The sequence below is a fragment of the Geotrypetes seraphini genome, chromosome 9 (assembly GCF_902459505.1).
Source record: "Geotrypetes seraphini chromosome 9, aGeoSer1.1, whole genome shotgun sequence".
Classification (NCBI taxonomy): domain Eukaryota; kingdom Metazoa; phylum Chordata; class Amphibia; order Gymnophiona; family Dermophiidae; genus Geotrypetes; species Geotrypetes seraphini.
The window spans coordinates 53894433-53909062 of record NC_047092.1 but is presented as its reverse complement, the minus strand read 5'-3'; the positions used below and the strand labels follow the sequence as shown (position 1 = coordinate 53909062).

The 14630-nt window shown below is 41.7% G+C and overlaps 1 protein-coding gene across 31 annotated transcripts in view; it reads left to right on the top strand.

The window, feature by feature from the left end:
* The window catches only part of FOXP2 (forkhead box P2), a 979918-nt gene that overhangs the window by 925196 nt on the left and 40092 nt on the right, over positions 1–14630 (top strand). For all 31 annotated transcript variants that reach the window (XR_004540577.1, XR_004540578.1, XM_033957711.1 and 28 more), the window contains one exon: positions 6697–6860. Coding sequence is in view for 29 of the 31 variants with exons in the window: in XM_033957711.1 (XP_033813602.1) it covers positions 6697–6860 (164 nt within the window). In the remaining 2 variants the exon portion in view is untranslated. The remainder of the gene's footprint in view (positions 1–6696; positions 6861–14630) is intronic.

The following is a 14630-nucleotide window of genomic DNA, read 5'->3' as shown; positions in this document are numbered from 1 at the left end:
AATGCTCGAAACAAGAATCTCAGGGAAATGTTAGTTCCATCAGTATTGCCTACTCTGTCCGGCCAAGAAAAACAGTTTTTGGGCCACCTGCCTTGTGGTTCCTCTAACGTCTACAGATATTGCATTATGTAAATCTACAAGAAGGAGGGCTTTCTGTTATGCCGGTCCAGCTCTTTAGAATTCATTATTAAGTAGCTTCATGGTGATTGCTTTTATTTAACTTTTCGTAAAATGATTATATCTATCTTATTTCAGCAGTATTTTATGTAATTGTTATTTTGAGGGCTGCTTGATTATGATCTAAGCTGTAGACTGGATTTTATTTGTTTATTAGACTGAGATTTTTTGATTTTGTATTTGTCTTTTACTGATGTAATATTTTTTTCTTGTGACTTGTTTGTATTATAAACCGCTTAATACCTTGTTGTCAATAGCAGTTCATCAAATTAATCCAATCCAATCCTTCATACATCCAGTTACAAATCAAGAATTTGTTTTAAGGCACTCTTCAGATTGTAATTCTTCAATTGTTATTTGTCATTAGCTATCCCTGCAGTTTATTATATTGGGAAAGATTAATAGATGTATCAAAACTAGAATTACAGAGCACAGGAGCTGCATAGTTATACAAGTGAAAACAGCACCAATGGTTGGATTGGATTGGATTTATTACACTTGATATACCGCTATGACAAATGAATTAAGCGGTTTACAATACTATAGTAAGAATAAAATTATAAAACCACAATATCCAGGAACAATTGCACAGAAAACTTCTACATACTCATATTCTCCCAAGTCACTAATATTCAGATCCATAATGTTGTTGAAATAATATTTATTTATTTCATTTTCTTTCCCGTTCTCCCCAAAGAGCTCAGAATGGGTTACAGGTTAACATACATAATATGCAGTTAAAAGGTTACAATTTAGCTACATTACAAGTTTTTATCCTAACTTGACACATACTAGGGATCTAATATATAATATAATCTAATATATAATATACACTTTACAATTTGCCATAATTATAGTACATGATTTTTCAATACAAGTTTTAATGCTAATGCGACACATACCAAGGATCTTGTATCAATATACATTTCTTTGTAACTTAAGTTGTTTACGAAAAGCATAATAAGACAAATCTTCCTAGAAGCCATCTAGCAATGAGTTCCATAAAGCTGGTGCAGCACAGGAAAAAGCCCTCTTTCTGGTTGACTCCAGTTCAATTCAGGGTGCCTGGCCCAGAGAAATTAATCTCTCTGTGACGATCACAAAGATCTCACAAATGAGTATTTATATAATTTTTTGCACAAATATTCAGGAGATGAAAGGTACCCTACTTTAAAAGTCAAACAAAGCAAATTGAGCTCAATGCATTTAGGAATGGGCAACCAATGCAGTTAAACCCCTCCCCACAAAAAAACAAACAAACAAAAAAAAACAGGCATGATACACTCATTTCTATGAGCGCCACTCAAGAGCATAGCAGTTATATTCTTTGAATCATTCAACTGTCTATATCAAATTTTTGATTATAAAAATAGTGAAATCATTCATGGAGAGGTGTTGATACTGATCGCATTTAACTCAGGAACATAAGAACAAAAGAATTGCCATACTGGTACAAACAGAAGGTCCATCAAGCCCAGTATCCTGTTTCCAACAGTGGCCAACCCAGGTCCCAAGTTCCTAGCTAGATCCCAAATAGTAAAACAGATTTTATGCTGCTTAACCCAGGAATAAGCTGTGGATTTCCCCAGGCCATCTCAATAATAGCCTATGGAATTCTCTTTTAGGAAATTATCCAACTTTTTTAAAACCCTTATATAAACTAACTGATTTCACCACATTATCTGGCAACAAATTCCAAAGTTTAATTATGTTTATTAAACTTTCTATGTTTATTAAAAATTTCTATACCACATACCAGCCTATTCTCTGGTTTGTTTTAAATCTACTACTACTTAGCATCATTGCATGCCCCCTAGTCCTAGTATTTTTGGAAAGAGTGAACAAGCGTTTCACATTTACCCTTTCCACTCCACTCAGTATTTTATAGACCTCTATTATATCACCCCTGAGCTATCACTTTTCCAAGCTAAAGAGCCCTAGCCACTTTAGGCTTTCCTCATAGGAAAGGCATTCCAATCCGTTTATCATTTTTGGTGCCCTTCTCTAAACCTTTTCTAATTCCGCTATTATCTTTTTTGAGATTCAGCAACTGGAGCTGCACACAGTATTCAAGTTGTGGCTATATAGCATAGAGCGATACAAGGGCATTATAACATTTTCATCTTTGTTTTCCATCCCTTTCCTGATAATTCCTAATATTCTGTTTGCTTTCTTAGCTGCCACCACACATTGAGCTGAGGGTTTCAATGTATTCTCAACAATGACACCTAGTTCCTTTTCCTGGGCAGTGACTCCTAATATAGAACCCAGCAACATATAGCTATAGTCTGGGTTCCTCTTTCCCACATACATCACTTTGCACTTGCTTACATTAAATGTCATCTGCCATTTTGACACCCAGTCTTCCAGTCTCACAAGGCCCTCTTGCAATTTTTTACAATCCTCTTGTGATTTAACAGTTTAGAACAACTTTATATCAGCAAATTTAATTGCTTCACTAGTTATTCCTATCTCTAGATAAGTGATAAAAATGTTAAAAAAAGCAGTGGTCCCAGCACAGACCCTTAGGAAACCCCACTATATATGAATCCAAATATATATATATATGTAGGACTCAGAGAGATCAATCTAATCTGAACAAAATACCTTTCTGTAGTAATTTTTAGTACTTTCAAATGAAGACCAGTGATAGGTATTCTTCCATCTAAACTTATCCTTAATAGATTTCAAAACCTTCTCACTTTACTTTATAAGGGGAGTGACCTCAGAGCCCTGTGCGCTGCCAGCAAGTTAACCAAACAGCTGCACTAGAAAGGGAAACAACCTCATTGGCTTCTCTCCCCCTCCTGCCTAGTGTTCTGTTCAAACTGTGATCAAAAAATTTTTAAGAAAAACTTAGCTCAGGCAGGGATGGTTATTAATGTTAAAGTTCTTTCTCGCTGTCCTTGCTTCTTGCTTGTCCACTCCCGCCAACGTATAGCTAGCTGGCATTTCGCTATGTAGCTGCGTCAAGGCGGTGGACACCTATGCAAAGAAAACACACAACACAGTGGTGTCAGAATAAGGATAGTGAAAGGACACCTCTCCCTGTATCTCGACTTACTCGGCGATTCTAATCACGCTCAGTATGGCAAAGAGGGCAGCTGCCTTGAGCCATTCTTATTTATCTATATCGTGACGTCTGATGTGTACTGTCAATTACTAACAGCTGACTTCTGCTTGTAATCGCTGCAGAGTTGCTTCACTCAAGTAATCAATGAAAATGTCACTGTTGTGTTACTGTAAGGATGTCCAAACCCTCAAAGAGTCTAAAAAAACAATTGCCACTCGATTTTAGCATTCAGTCCCTTGGGTTCTTCTGAATTCATGCGAAAGATCCACTCTTGCTCTTTCCGCATCAAACCCCACTATATACCCTTCTTCATTGAGAATATTGACCATTTAAATCCACTTTCTGGTGCGGGAGGCAGCAGGCACCGGAGAAGAGAGAGCGGAGGCGAGAGGAGGAAGCTAGGAGAGAAGGAAGCAGAGAAGTGAAGGAGAAGGCAGGCAGCTTGGGGTAGCGGTGAGAGGAAGCTCCGCCCACCCCCCAGCATCACCAAGCAGCGTCAGCGAGCCCGGACTCCCCCTTAAGAGGCGGGAAACCGCGGCACCAGGGCAGCAGATTCAGCCGGTGCGGGAGGCAGCAGGCACTGGAGAAGAGAGAGCGGAGGCGAGAGGAGGAAGTTAGAAGAGAAGGGAGCAGAGGGGAAGCGAGGGAGAAGGCAGGCAGCATGGGGTAGCGGCGAGAGGAAGCTCCACCCACCCCCCCAGTGTCACCAAACAGCGTCAGCGAGCCCGGACTCCTTCATGGAAACAGCGAGCCCAGGCCTTGCCTTCATGGAAACAGGAAGAAGGCAGGATCCGGCAGAGAGGAAGAACCAAAGCCGGCAACAGTAGTGAATTGTAAATGCTGTTAATACCCGAAGAAGTTAATGACGCCAGACCTTGGAGCACCCGGGGCAGACTACTTCTCCCCTGCTATCCCCCCCCTCGGTAGCCAAAATGTTCCTTTTCAGAGGGGCCTCAACACGGCAGCTGTTCTCACAAGCTGTCGGCGGCTGCCCAGAAGTTTTCCCTCTGCCGCAACTTCCCATTTACTGTAGGACTGATCGGCGCAGATAGAAAGCTTCGGGGCAGCCGCTGACAGTTAGTGAGAACGGCTGCCATGTTGGGGCCCCTCTGGAAAGGAAAATTTAGGTGTTTAATAAAGAAGTTTGGACTGCAGGGCCCCCTGGATCTGTGGGGCACAGAGCAGCTGCCCTGTTTGCTGTTTGCTTTTCTGTTAAAAATAAAAATGTCCAACTGATGCCTTCTTTGAGCTGTGCTGGATCAGAGACAGAACTACTAATCTTCTTTTGTCTCACAATTTGACATAGATGAAACATGCCACCAAAAGATCTATGTCAAATTGTGAGACAAAAGAAGATTAGTAGTTCTGTCCCTGATCCAGCACAGCTCAAAGAAGCCATCAGTTGGACATTTTTATTTTTAACTGAAAAGCAAATAAGTGGACAGCACATGAAAATTAAAGACATAAGAGAAATATGAGAAAATCTTTTTAGGTCCACAGTAGATGAATCTGTTTCCTAATTTTTTTTATTTTTTTTTTGGGGGGGAGGTGCAACGGGGCCAAATGTCAGTTAAGCGCAGGGGTTCTCTACTCAGTGCTACTATGCAGTCTGGTACCTGCAGAGAGGAGCTAACAAGAACTCATTTTCCAGTGGGTTTTCTCTTTCCCGCCACTTTCCATCTACCCGACAGAGGAAAATCCCAGTACATCTGCACAGCACAGCATGTGAGACAAAGTGTATGTGCTACGTTACACTGGCGACAAAAGTCATGCGGCGATTAACCATTAAAAGAAAAGGGGGGTAAAATAGAAGACACTTTCAGAATCAGGTTATACTTTAAAATCTTTGGTATTTGCTGCTCTATCCTAACTCTGTTTGTTTTGCCTGGAGCCAGACCCGCTGGTGCGCAGCAGCAGCGAGAATTATGCAAACAAACTGACCTGGTGATACACATAGAGCCAAGGAGGGAGGAAGGAAAACTGCTGAATTTCTTGGGGGAAAGATGAGGAGTTCCAGCCTGCAGGGAAGGGAAAGCTGGACAGTACGGGGGAGGAGGAGCAGTAGGAAAGGCAATAGTTCGATGCTACACCTCCCCCCAAGCCAAAATTTTCCTTTACAGAGAGTCCCCGACACGGCAGCTGTTCTCACAAGCTGCTGGCGGCTGCCCAGAAGTTTTCCCTTTGCCGCAACTTCCCGTTTCCAACAGGGTAGATTGCCACAGAGGGAAAGCTTCAGGTGTTTAATAAAGATGTTTGGATCTCGGGACCCCCTGGATCTGCGGAGCCCAGAGCATCTGCCCTATTTGCTCCCCCCTAAAGCTAGCCCTGGGGCCCCCCTGACAGTTTTGGGCCCTAGGCATGTACCTCCTGGGCCTACCCTTTAATCTGGCCCTGGTTATCTTCCTTTCACCAGGTTTCAGAGGTGCTTATTTTACAGTATCTATCTTTTCATTTAGTGCAATATATTCTAACTCTCTCCCATCTTGTTTCTTAGGCTTCTGGCATTGGCATACAGACATTTCAAACAATTTTTGTCATATCTATTTACAATTTGCTCAGCAATTGGCATAGATAATTTGCAATCTTTAAAAACAGCCTGCTCTGAATTTAAGGAAACCTGGTCTACTGTGACCTGTATTGCAATCTCACTATCAGAATGCTCTGTCTTCCGTTTTATGATGATATATTTTAAAGATACTTTGTCCCGAATCATGCTTTTTTGAGTGACTGTTGGCCTTTCCCCAGATTCTAGTTTAAAAGCTACTGTATCTCCTTTTTAAATGTTGATGCCAGCAGCCTAGTTCCACCCTGGTTAAGGTAGAGCCCATCTTTGTGGAATAGGTTCCCAATTCCTCAGTATGACGCCCAGTTCCTAACAAATCTAAAACCCTCCTCCCTGCACCATCACCTCATCCAAGCATTGAGACTCTGAAGCTCTGCCTATCTTTTGGGACCTATGTGTGGAGCAGGGAGCACTTCTGAATTCCTTTTATATTCTGAAGACAAGTTCTAGTCAAAGAGAGAGTTTGGCACAGTGGTTAAAGCTACAGCCTCAGCACCCTGAGGTTGTGGGTTCAAACCCATGCTTCTCCTTGTGACCCTGGGCAAGTCACTTAATCCCACCCCATTGCCTTAGGTAGATTGTGAACCCACCAAGGCAGAGAGGGAAAATGCTTGAGTACCTGAATAATTTAATGTAAATCATTCTGAGCTCCCTTGGGAAAACATTCTAGAAAATTAAATTAATAAACTGTGATTGTATAACTTCAAAATACTTTATAAAAGTTGCATGCAAACATTTGGCTATTATTCTTCAATAAAACATTCATGCAGTCATGAACTGCATTGTGTATTCAGTTCAATAAAAAGCCACAAACCAAGAATTAATATGTTTTCATGAAATTGACTTCAATGATATATCTGTTTATATGTGCTTACTTCTCTAGGCTGCTTTGGCAGAAAGCAGTTTACCTTTGCTTAGTAACCCAGGATTAATAAACAATGCATCCAGTGGTTTATTGCAAGCAGTCCATGAAGACCTTAATGGTTCGTTGGATCACATTGACAGCAATGGGAACAGCAGTCCAGGCTGTTCTCCTCGGCCCCACATGTAAGTATGTTTATGAGAGAGCTATTAGATATCACTATACTAAAATGAACCATGGAAGTTTTTTTAGTAACAGTCCACATTCAATGTGTTTTTTTCTCATCAAGTTTATTATTAAAAAAAAAACCCAAATCAAAACAAATAGAGAAACTTTCTGGAAAAAGAAAGGGTATTACTGAAAAGCTAAGAAAAACCCAAAGTGGCGGAAGAATTAGAAATATGTGTTGAAACTTTAAATTGGGCTCTAATTTTAAAAAAACCATCATTTATTTTGTTTATTTGGTTCTATAATGAGATTTTACCCTATTACAAAATTCATGATTTTGTATCCCAATAAAGAATATAATTTCATTTTATGTTTCACCAACCTTTTTGTGATTTATATAAGTGCATCCCTCTAGAGTAATTTGCAACATTTAAATTAAGTCTTCAAAGTCATAAAATGCAAATCTTAACTATTACCCACAGTTTGCATAGAAGCTAGTAAAGTGTAACTTTTTGCCCATCTTATAAATCTGTTCAATTGCATATTCAACTTTAATTACTGGCGTGGATTTATTGGTAAGGTTTATATGTTATATTTTATGCAAGTCTACAATTCCTATTAATATTTAGCAGCTTTCTATATCATTAATTACTCTAAAATATTTTCCTTACTATTTTTTATGAAGTCAAGGAAGTAGAAATATTAAAAATTGATGAATTGTGGATTTTACAAATGTGTAAAGAACATTAAAATGCATTGTTTTTATCAGTGGTGTTAAATGCATCCATTTTTTTTGGTTTGTTTATTAAATAGTAAAATGTGAACCTCACAGATATTGTTTCTCAGTTACTTTTATGATTAATTTAATAGTAAGTTGTAGATGGAATTTCTCTTTACTGCTTCATAGTGTTTTTTTATTTTATTTAAAGAACTTATTATCCATTTATCTCCTAAGCGGCTTACAAGTAAACAAGTTTTCTAATTATATGTAATATTACTATTTGTATATATATATATATATATATATATATATATATATATACAGTGTTCTCCCTAGGGCCTTTCAGCCGGGCGCTCCGCCCAGCTAATTTAGATGAGCGCCCGGCTGTAATCTCGATGGCAATCCTGCTGCTGCTGCTGCCTTCTGCTCAACATTAAAAAAAAAACAACCTTCTCACCGGTTTGGAGATTTACCGGGCTGACTCGGCACAGCTTGAATCGCAGGAGCCTGACTTTTTTTTTTTTTTAGTTTTTAACGCCAGCAAGCGACTTGAACCCATGCTCCGGGGCTCTAACATGTGAATGCCGCTTCTCTCCGAAACCGGAAGTCACGTCCCGAGGGGGGAAGAGAAGGGAAGTCGGCATGCACACGCCCCGGAGCATGGGTTCGCTATAGGAGACAGGTCAGCTTACAACTTGCTCTTGATTGCTTCGGGCTTTCCTCACTGCCGGGTCCTACCCAGTGTTCCCTCTAAGGTGAGCGCATGAGCGATCGCTCACTATTTTCAGTGGCGTCGCTCATGCTTCTTCTGGTGTCGCTCACTCGAGCGGAGGTGAGAGGAAGCGGCCGCGGTGGCGGTCTGCCCTGCTCGCCTAAGATGCAGCAGCAGCGGCGACTCCTTTCATGATCCCCGCAATCAGTGGCGCATTAAGTGGGGGGCGGTCCGCCCCTTGGTCTCATTGGTGTAACGCCAGCCCTGCAGCTCCGGACTTCCCCACACCTGCCCCCCCTTCGGATCGCTATTATTTTAAATGTTATAGAGGCGGCGCTGTATCCATCAGTGGAGACGTCTAACCTCGGCCTGCCCCGGAACTCTTACTGCAACAGTGACTTCCTGTTCCTGCCTAGACGGGCGGCTGCTGCAGTAAGAGTTCCGGGGCAGGCCGAGGTTAGACGTCTCCACTGATGGATACAGCTCCGCGGCTATAACATTTAAAATAATAGCGATCCGAAAGGGGGGAGGGGGGAGAAGGTGCGGGGAAGTCCGGAGCTGCAGGGCCGACATTAGAGGGAGTAAGAGTTGATGGTGCCGGAGGGTCCCGCGGGGGGGGGGGAAGGGAGGAAGGAAGAAGAGGAACCGAAGCATGGCAATTGTGGGGAAGTCCAGAGCTGCAGGGAAGAGTGTTGCGGTACCCAGCTGGAGGGAGAAGGAAGATGAGGGAGGGAATGAAAGGAGATGCCAGGGCTTGGAGGGTAGGAGGAAGGTATGCCAGACTAAGGGAAAAGGAAGGGGGAGATGTGAGAGCATGGAGGGGGAGCGAAAGATGGAAGAAAAGGAAAGGAGAGAGATGCCAGAGAATCAGGGAAGGGGAGATACCAGACTATGGGGTGCAAAGGAAAGAAAGGAGAAGAGAGAGATGCCAGAGCATAGGGGATGCGGTGGTGACAGAGAGAAAAACATGGAGAGGTGGCAGAGCTGACTGGCTTTGGGGGTGGGCAAAATCTGGAAGGCAGTGGGTGGACATAAGAAGGAGGCACTGGGGGCACAAAGGACATGGGAAGGAGGCACTGGGGGCACTATGGACATGGGAAGGAGGCACTGGGGGCACTAAGGACATGGGAAGGAAGGAGGGAGGGAATAGAAAGGGACAATTGTTGGGCCTGAGTGCAGAAAGAAAGAAAGGATACACAGTCAATTAATAGATGTCCCCTTTTGATGAAAAAAATAAATGGTCACGTTACCACTGACTTACTTTCTCTTCAGCAGAGTCAGTATCCGTGCTAAGGTGAAGGAAGGTCCCGCGATGACTCGTCTGCTGGCTCTGCTCTGGAAGAAGTAAGTTACGTCGGAGGGGGTTGACCCGGCAGACGCAGTCATTGCGGGACTTTGCCGCAACTCCCTGCGTCTGCCGGGTCCACCCCCTCCAACGTAACTTACTTCTTCCAGAGCAGAGCCAGCAGACGAGTCATCACGGGCCCTTCCAGCATGCGGCTGCTGAGTCCGCTCTAGAGCAAGTACATCAGAGTGGGGTGGATTGGCAGCAGGCAGCTACAATCATCACGGGACTTTGCTGCATGAAGGGAGAGAAAGGAGCAGGACTGCTGGAATGGAAGAGTGGTGGAGGGAAAGAAAGGGGGCAGGGTGGTATGGAAGGGTGGTGCTGATGGAATTGATCTACAGAGATAGGGGAGAGACATAAGGGGGAAGGATATTGGAGGGAAAGAAAGGGGGAAGATGCTGATTGAAGAGGGGTGGATGGAGGGAGAAAGGGCAGACATTGGATGGTAGTTGGGAGCCTATGCTGGATGGAAGTGCAGATGGGAGAGATAAGGGAGCAAATGTCAGAAGGAAATGGGAGGAGAGAAAGAGGGGAGCAGATGCTGGATGATAAGTGGACAGAGAGAGGAGAAGGTACTAGATGGAAGGGTTGGAGAAAGAGGGTACATGATGGAAGGAGGGGATAAATAAAAGGAGGAAGCATGATGGGGAGAAAAGGATTGAGTTAGGGAAACACTGGAGGGGTGAGGGAAAGAGGTGGCAAGCTTTAGGTGGACAGTAAAAAAGGACATTGATGAGAGGGTAGTAAGAACATAATCTAGACAGATGCAGAAAATAAATTGAAAAGGGAAATGAGGGAAAAAAGGGAAAGGGATTGCAGAGGAGAGGTGTGGGAGAGGTAAGGCGAGGAGAGAGATGCCAGACCAGTGGGGGTGAAAGGAGAGATGGAAGGGGGAGGCATACAGTTTCTGGAAGGGGCATAGAAGGAGAGAAGATGCCATATAGGGGAAGAGAGACGGCAGACAGTGGATGGAAGGAAGAGAGTTACAAGAAGATGAGGAAAGCAGAAACCACAGAAGACAAAGGTAGAAAAAAATTTCTATTTATTTATTGGTTTAGGAGACATGTGTCACTGTTTCTGTGAAGCATTGTATGCAGAGTCCAGCTTCTTGCTGGTTCAATTTAACCTTTGTCTATGTATTTTTATTTTATCCCCCTTTTACAAAACTGTGAAGCGTTTTTTAGCACCAGCCGTGGTGGTAGCAGCTCTGATGCTCAGAATTTTATGAGCATCAGAGCTGTTACCTCCATAGCTAAAATCCACACTACAGTTTTGTAAAAGAGGGAGGGGTTAGTTTGTGATTACATATTCCATACTAGGCGAAGGTGTGTTCTGTGTGTTCGAAAGACATAGTTTTCTGTTAGGATTGACGGTGTAGGATTGATCTGTGCTGGTCTGGCTTGTTTAGTTTTACAATGGGTGTATTGATGTACTGTTCACTGCAATATGTAAGATGCTGCCTTTTCCTAGGTACTCATGTGTGACGTGTGGCTTGTTACTAAAAATCATGTTTTTCGTACAGATGGGGGGGGGGTGCCAAAAAATGATGGGCCCCGGGTGTTACATATGCTAGGTACACCGCTGCATTATGTAAAGATACCAGAAAGCTGGCGAAGCAAAAACTTTAAGTAAATTGTTATTCTTCTAAGTTTTGAGTATTTAACCCTCCCACAATCTCATGGGCACTCGTTTCAAGTTTCAAGTTTATTGAGATTTTGATTTAAACGTAATATCAAATATTTTCAATGTGTATAACAAAAATAAATTTTGGGAAATAAATAAAACCATTTGAACAATAAACATACAATCATATCCATAGATGATTAAAAATACATAAGGAGTACAAGGATAAACTACATTTGTTTAAAAATGCGTCCTCCGTGCCTGCTCATAAATTTGTGGAATATGTAACTTGTCGCTCATGCATATTTTTTTTTGCACACACCTCATCAATCCTTAGAGGGAACATTGGCTCCTGCCTACTTTCTGTTTCCGTGAAGGCAGGACCTGGCAATGAGGAAGGCCCGAAGCAAGCGAGAGCAGCGAGTTGTAAGCTTCCCTCCGTTGCTGACTTATGGAAGTTAGGTCAGCGATAGAAGGAAGCTTACAACTTGCCTTAGTCCAGCCCTGCACAACATACAGCCCAAAACGGATCTCACTGCCGATATGGCTCTCACTCCGCTCTCCTTTGAAGATCAGCTCAGGAGGCAAGATTTAGCCCGAGATCAGTTTAACATTAAAGGGCATCTGAGCAGATTGAGGAGAACATGTCCTGTTTTTTCCATGCCTAAAAATACTACCTTGTCTAATGTAATCTCTGATCAGATCCTTAAGAGCGATGCAACTATGTATGCTGGACAGTCTCCTCCAGTAAACAGAGCTTTAAAGCCTGCAGCCATACAGAACCAGATGGTCAAAGGGCTCCAAAGTGTAGTATTGCCAAGGGATCTGTCTCACAAGTTTCTGCTGCTGGCAGATGTAAACACAGCACAAGAAATAGAGACTTGTGGCCTTCTGTGTGGAAAGCTGATGCATAATGAATTTATAATTACCCATGTAATAGTGCCAAAGCAGTCTGCTGGACCAGACTACAGTACAGTGATATGGAGAATGTGGAAGAATTATTCAGTGTTCAAGATCAATATGATCTCCTCACAGAAGAAAGACGGAGAGAAAGAGAGAAGCCTGGACCAAAGGGGAAAGACAGGAGGCAGATACTGGAGAGGGGGGAGAGAAGGGAAGGAGATAGAGATGTCAGACCATGGGGTGGAGTGGGAAGGAAGGAAGGAAGGAAAGGAGAAGAGAGAGATGCCAGAGCATAGGGGAAGGGTGGAGACAAAAAATGGAGAGGGGTTGAAGCTGAAATAAATCATGTACAAAGGAGAGAAAGGGCACAGGATATAGAGTTTATTGAAGGGACATAGAAAGAGGGAAGATACCATATGGAACAGAGAGAGGGCAGACACTGGATGGAAAAGGCAAAAAGGGTGGACAGTGGATGCAAGGGGCAGAGATAGGGTAGACAGTAGATGGAAGGGGTAGAGAGAGAGGGCAGAGGCAGGGTGGAAGAGGCAAAGAGAGAGGACAGATGTTGCATGGAAGAGAGCGAGGACAAATGCTAAATAGAAAGAAGAGAGTGAAGAGAAGATGACTAAAGCAGAAACGACAAAAGGTAGAAAAAAAATATTTTTGTTGCTTTATGTAGAATCAAGTAGTATTGTAACTGTATTGATTAAAATTTATCAATAGGAAATGGAAATAAGGCAATTTGGGGGGGGGAATAAACCCCTTTCCTCAGGTCAGGACAGGATACCATAACAGCTGTATACTGTACTGTCTTGAAGAAAGATTTGGCCTCTGAAAGCTAATTGAAAAATGGATTAGTCCAATAAAATGGTATTTTCATATTTCTCATTATTTTATTTCTATTTGTTAATTTGTAAAGTGGTGACTGTTATGTAGAAGTTTTTTTCAAATTTACATCTACTGTCTTTATATTTTGCACAGTATTAGGGGACATGTGTCACTGTTTCTATGGTGTTGCATTGTATGCAGAGTCTGGTTTCTTTGTTCAGTTTAACTTTTGTCTACATATTTCTATTTTTAGTTTGTGATTATTCCATATTGGGCGAGGGTGTATCTGTGTTCTGTGTGTATGAAAAGGACATGGTTTTCTGTTAGCATCGACTACGGGATCAATTGACTGTGTAGGATCTGGTTTGTTTAGTTTTACAATGCGTGTGTTGGTGCTATCGTGCTCACTGCAGTGTTTAAGATGCTGCCTTTTCCTAGATGCACCCTTATTGTGTGACTCATGGATTATTACTAAAAAATATCTTTTTTTATATAGAGGAGGGTTTGTTAAAAAAATGATTAGCACTGGCTGTCATATATACTAGGTACACCACTGGATTTAATGACCCTATTCTAACTTTACTGTTGACATAGGTGTTGTCCCCCCAACACACAGACACACCCATTATAAAGAATTAAATTAAAGTTGTATTATCATCAAGCAGCTTTCAAATGACATTATAAGCAAATAAAAATAAAATATTTTTTATACATTGCTAATTATTACCTGCATCTTTACCTATACTGTTTTGCCCTAGCTCTTACTTTGCAGTATAGCAAAATAAAAAAGAAGCAGATAAAGATCAATCACACAGGTGCCCTTCAAGGCTCAGTAACACCTCTGCATAAATTATGTGGAAGAGGTCTGGAAGTGGGGATAGCATCTATTTCATATCTTCAGTGAAACCTCAGGAAGGAACCTAGTGATCAAAACATTATTAGAGGTGTTGTATAGCCATTTCTTGTATGACTGGATGAGCTATATTTATCTTTTTTTTTTTAGTTGTTTAAATTCATGCAGAAATAAATGGTTAGATTGAACCTAATGACTTCATTAACGCATTTCCCTTTTTTAAACCTCTATACTATTTGAAAGAGGGTGAATATCTAATTATTCACTTCTAGAATTGGATACTTCTTAAATTTAGTAAAGTGTCAAACCTTAAAAAAGGAAGTCATATCGAGCATTGGAAAATAATAATAATTAATTAATAAAAATAGTATACATTTAATTTTCCCCACTACCAAATTTCCCCACCCCGCCCACCCGGCTACTTTTTCATGCCACCCGGCTGGAAAAAATTTCTGGGGAGAACACTGTATATATATATATATAGCTATTGCCTCATTTCTAGTACTTCAGTATCCACAATGACCAAATAATAGGTGACTCTCCTATGTAGCACGTTCAGTGCGGGAGAAAGACAAAAAAGGAGAGGTTAAACTAGCAGTGGAGCTTTATTCTGCTTTGTCTATTCCAACATCATTCCCTCCCTTGCTCCTTAAATGGATTAGAGGAAGAGAGGTGAGAAGAAATGGCAGAAATAGTTTTGATTAGAAAGCAGAATAGTAATAATAATAATAACAGCTTATATACTGCAATACCGTGAAGTTCTATGCGGTTTACAAAAGATTAAGCAAAGGTACAAATT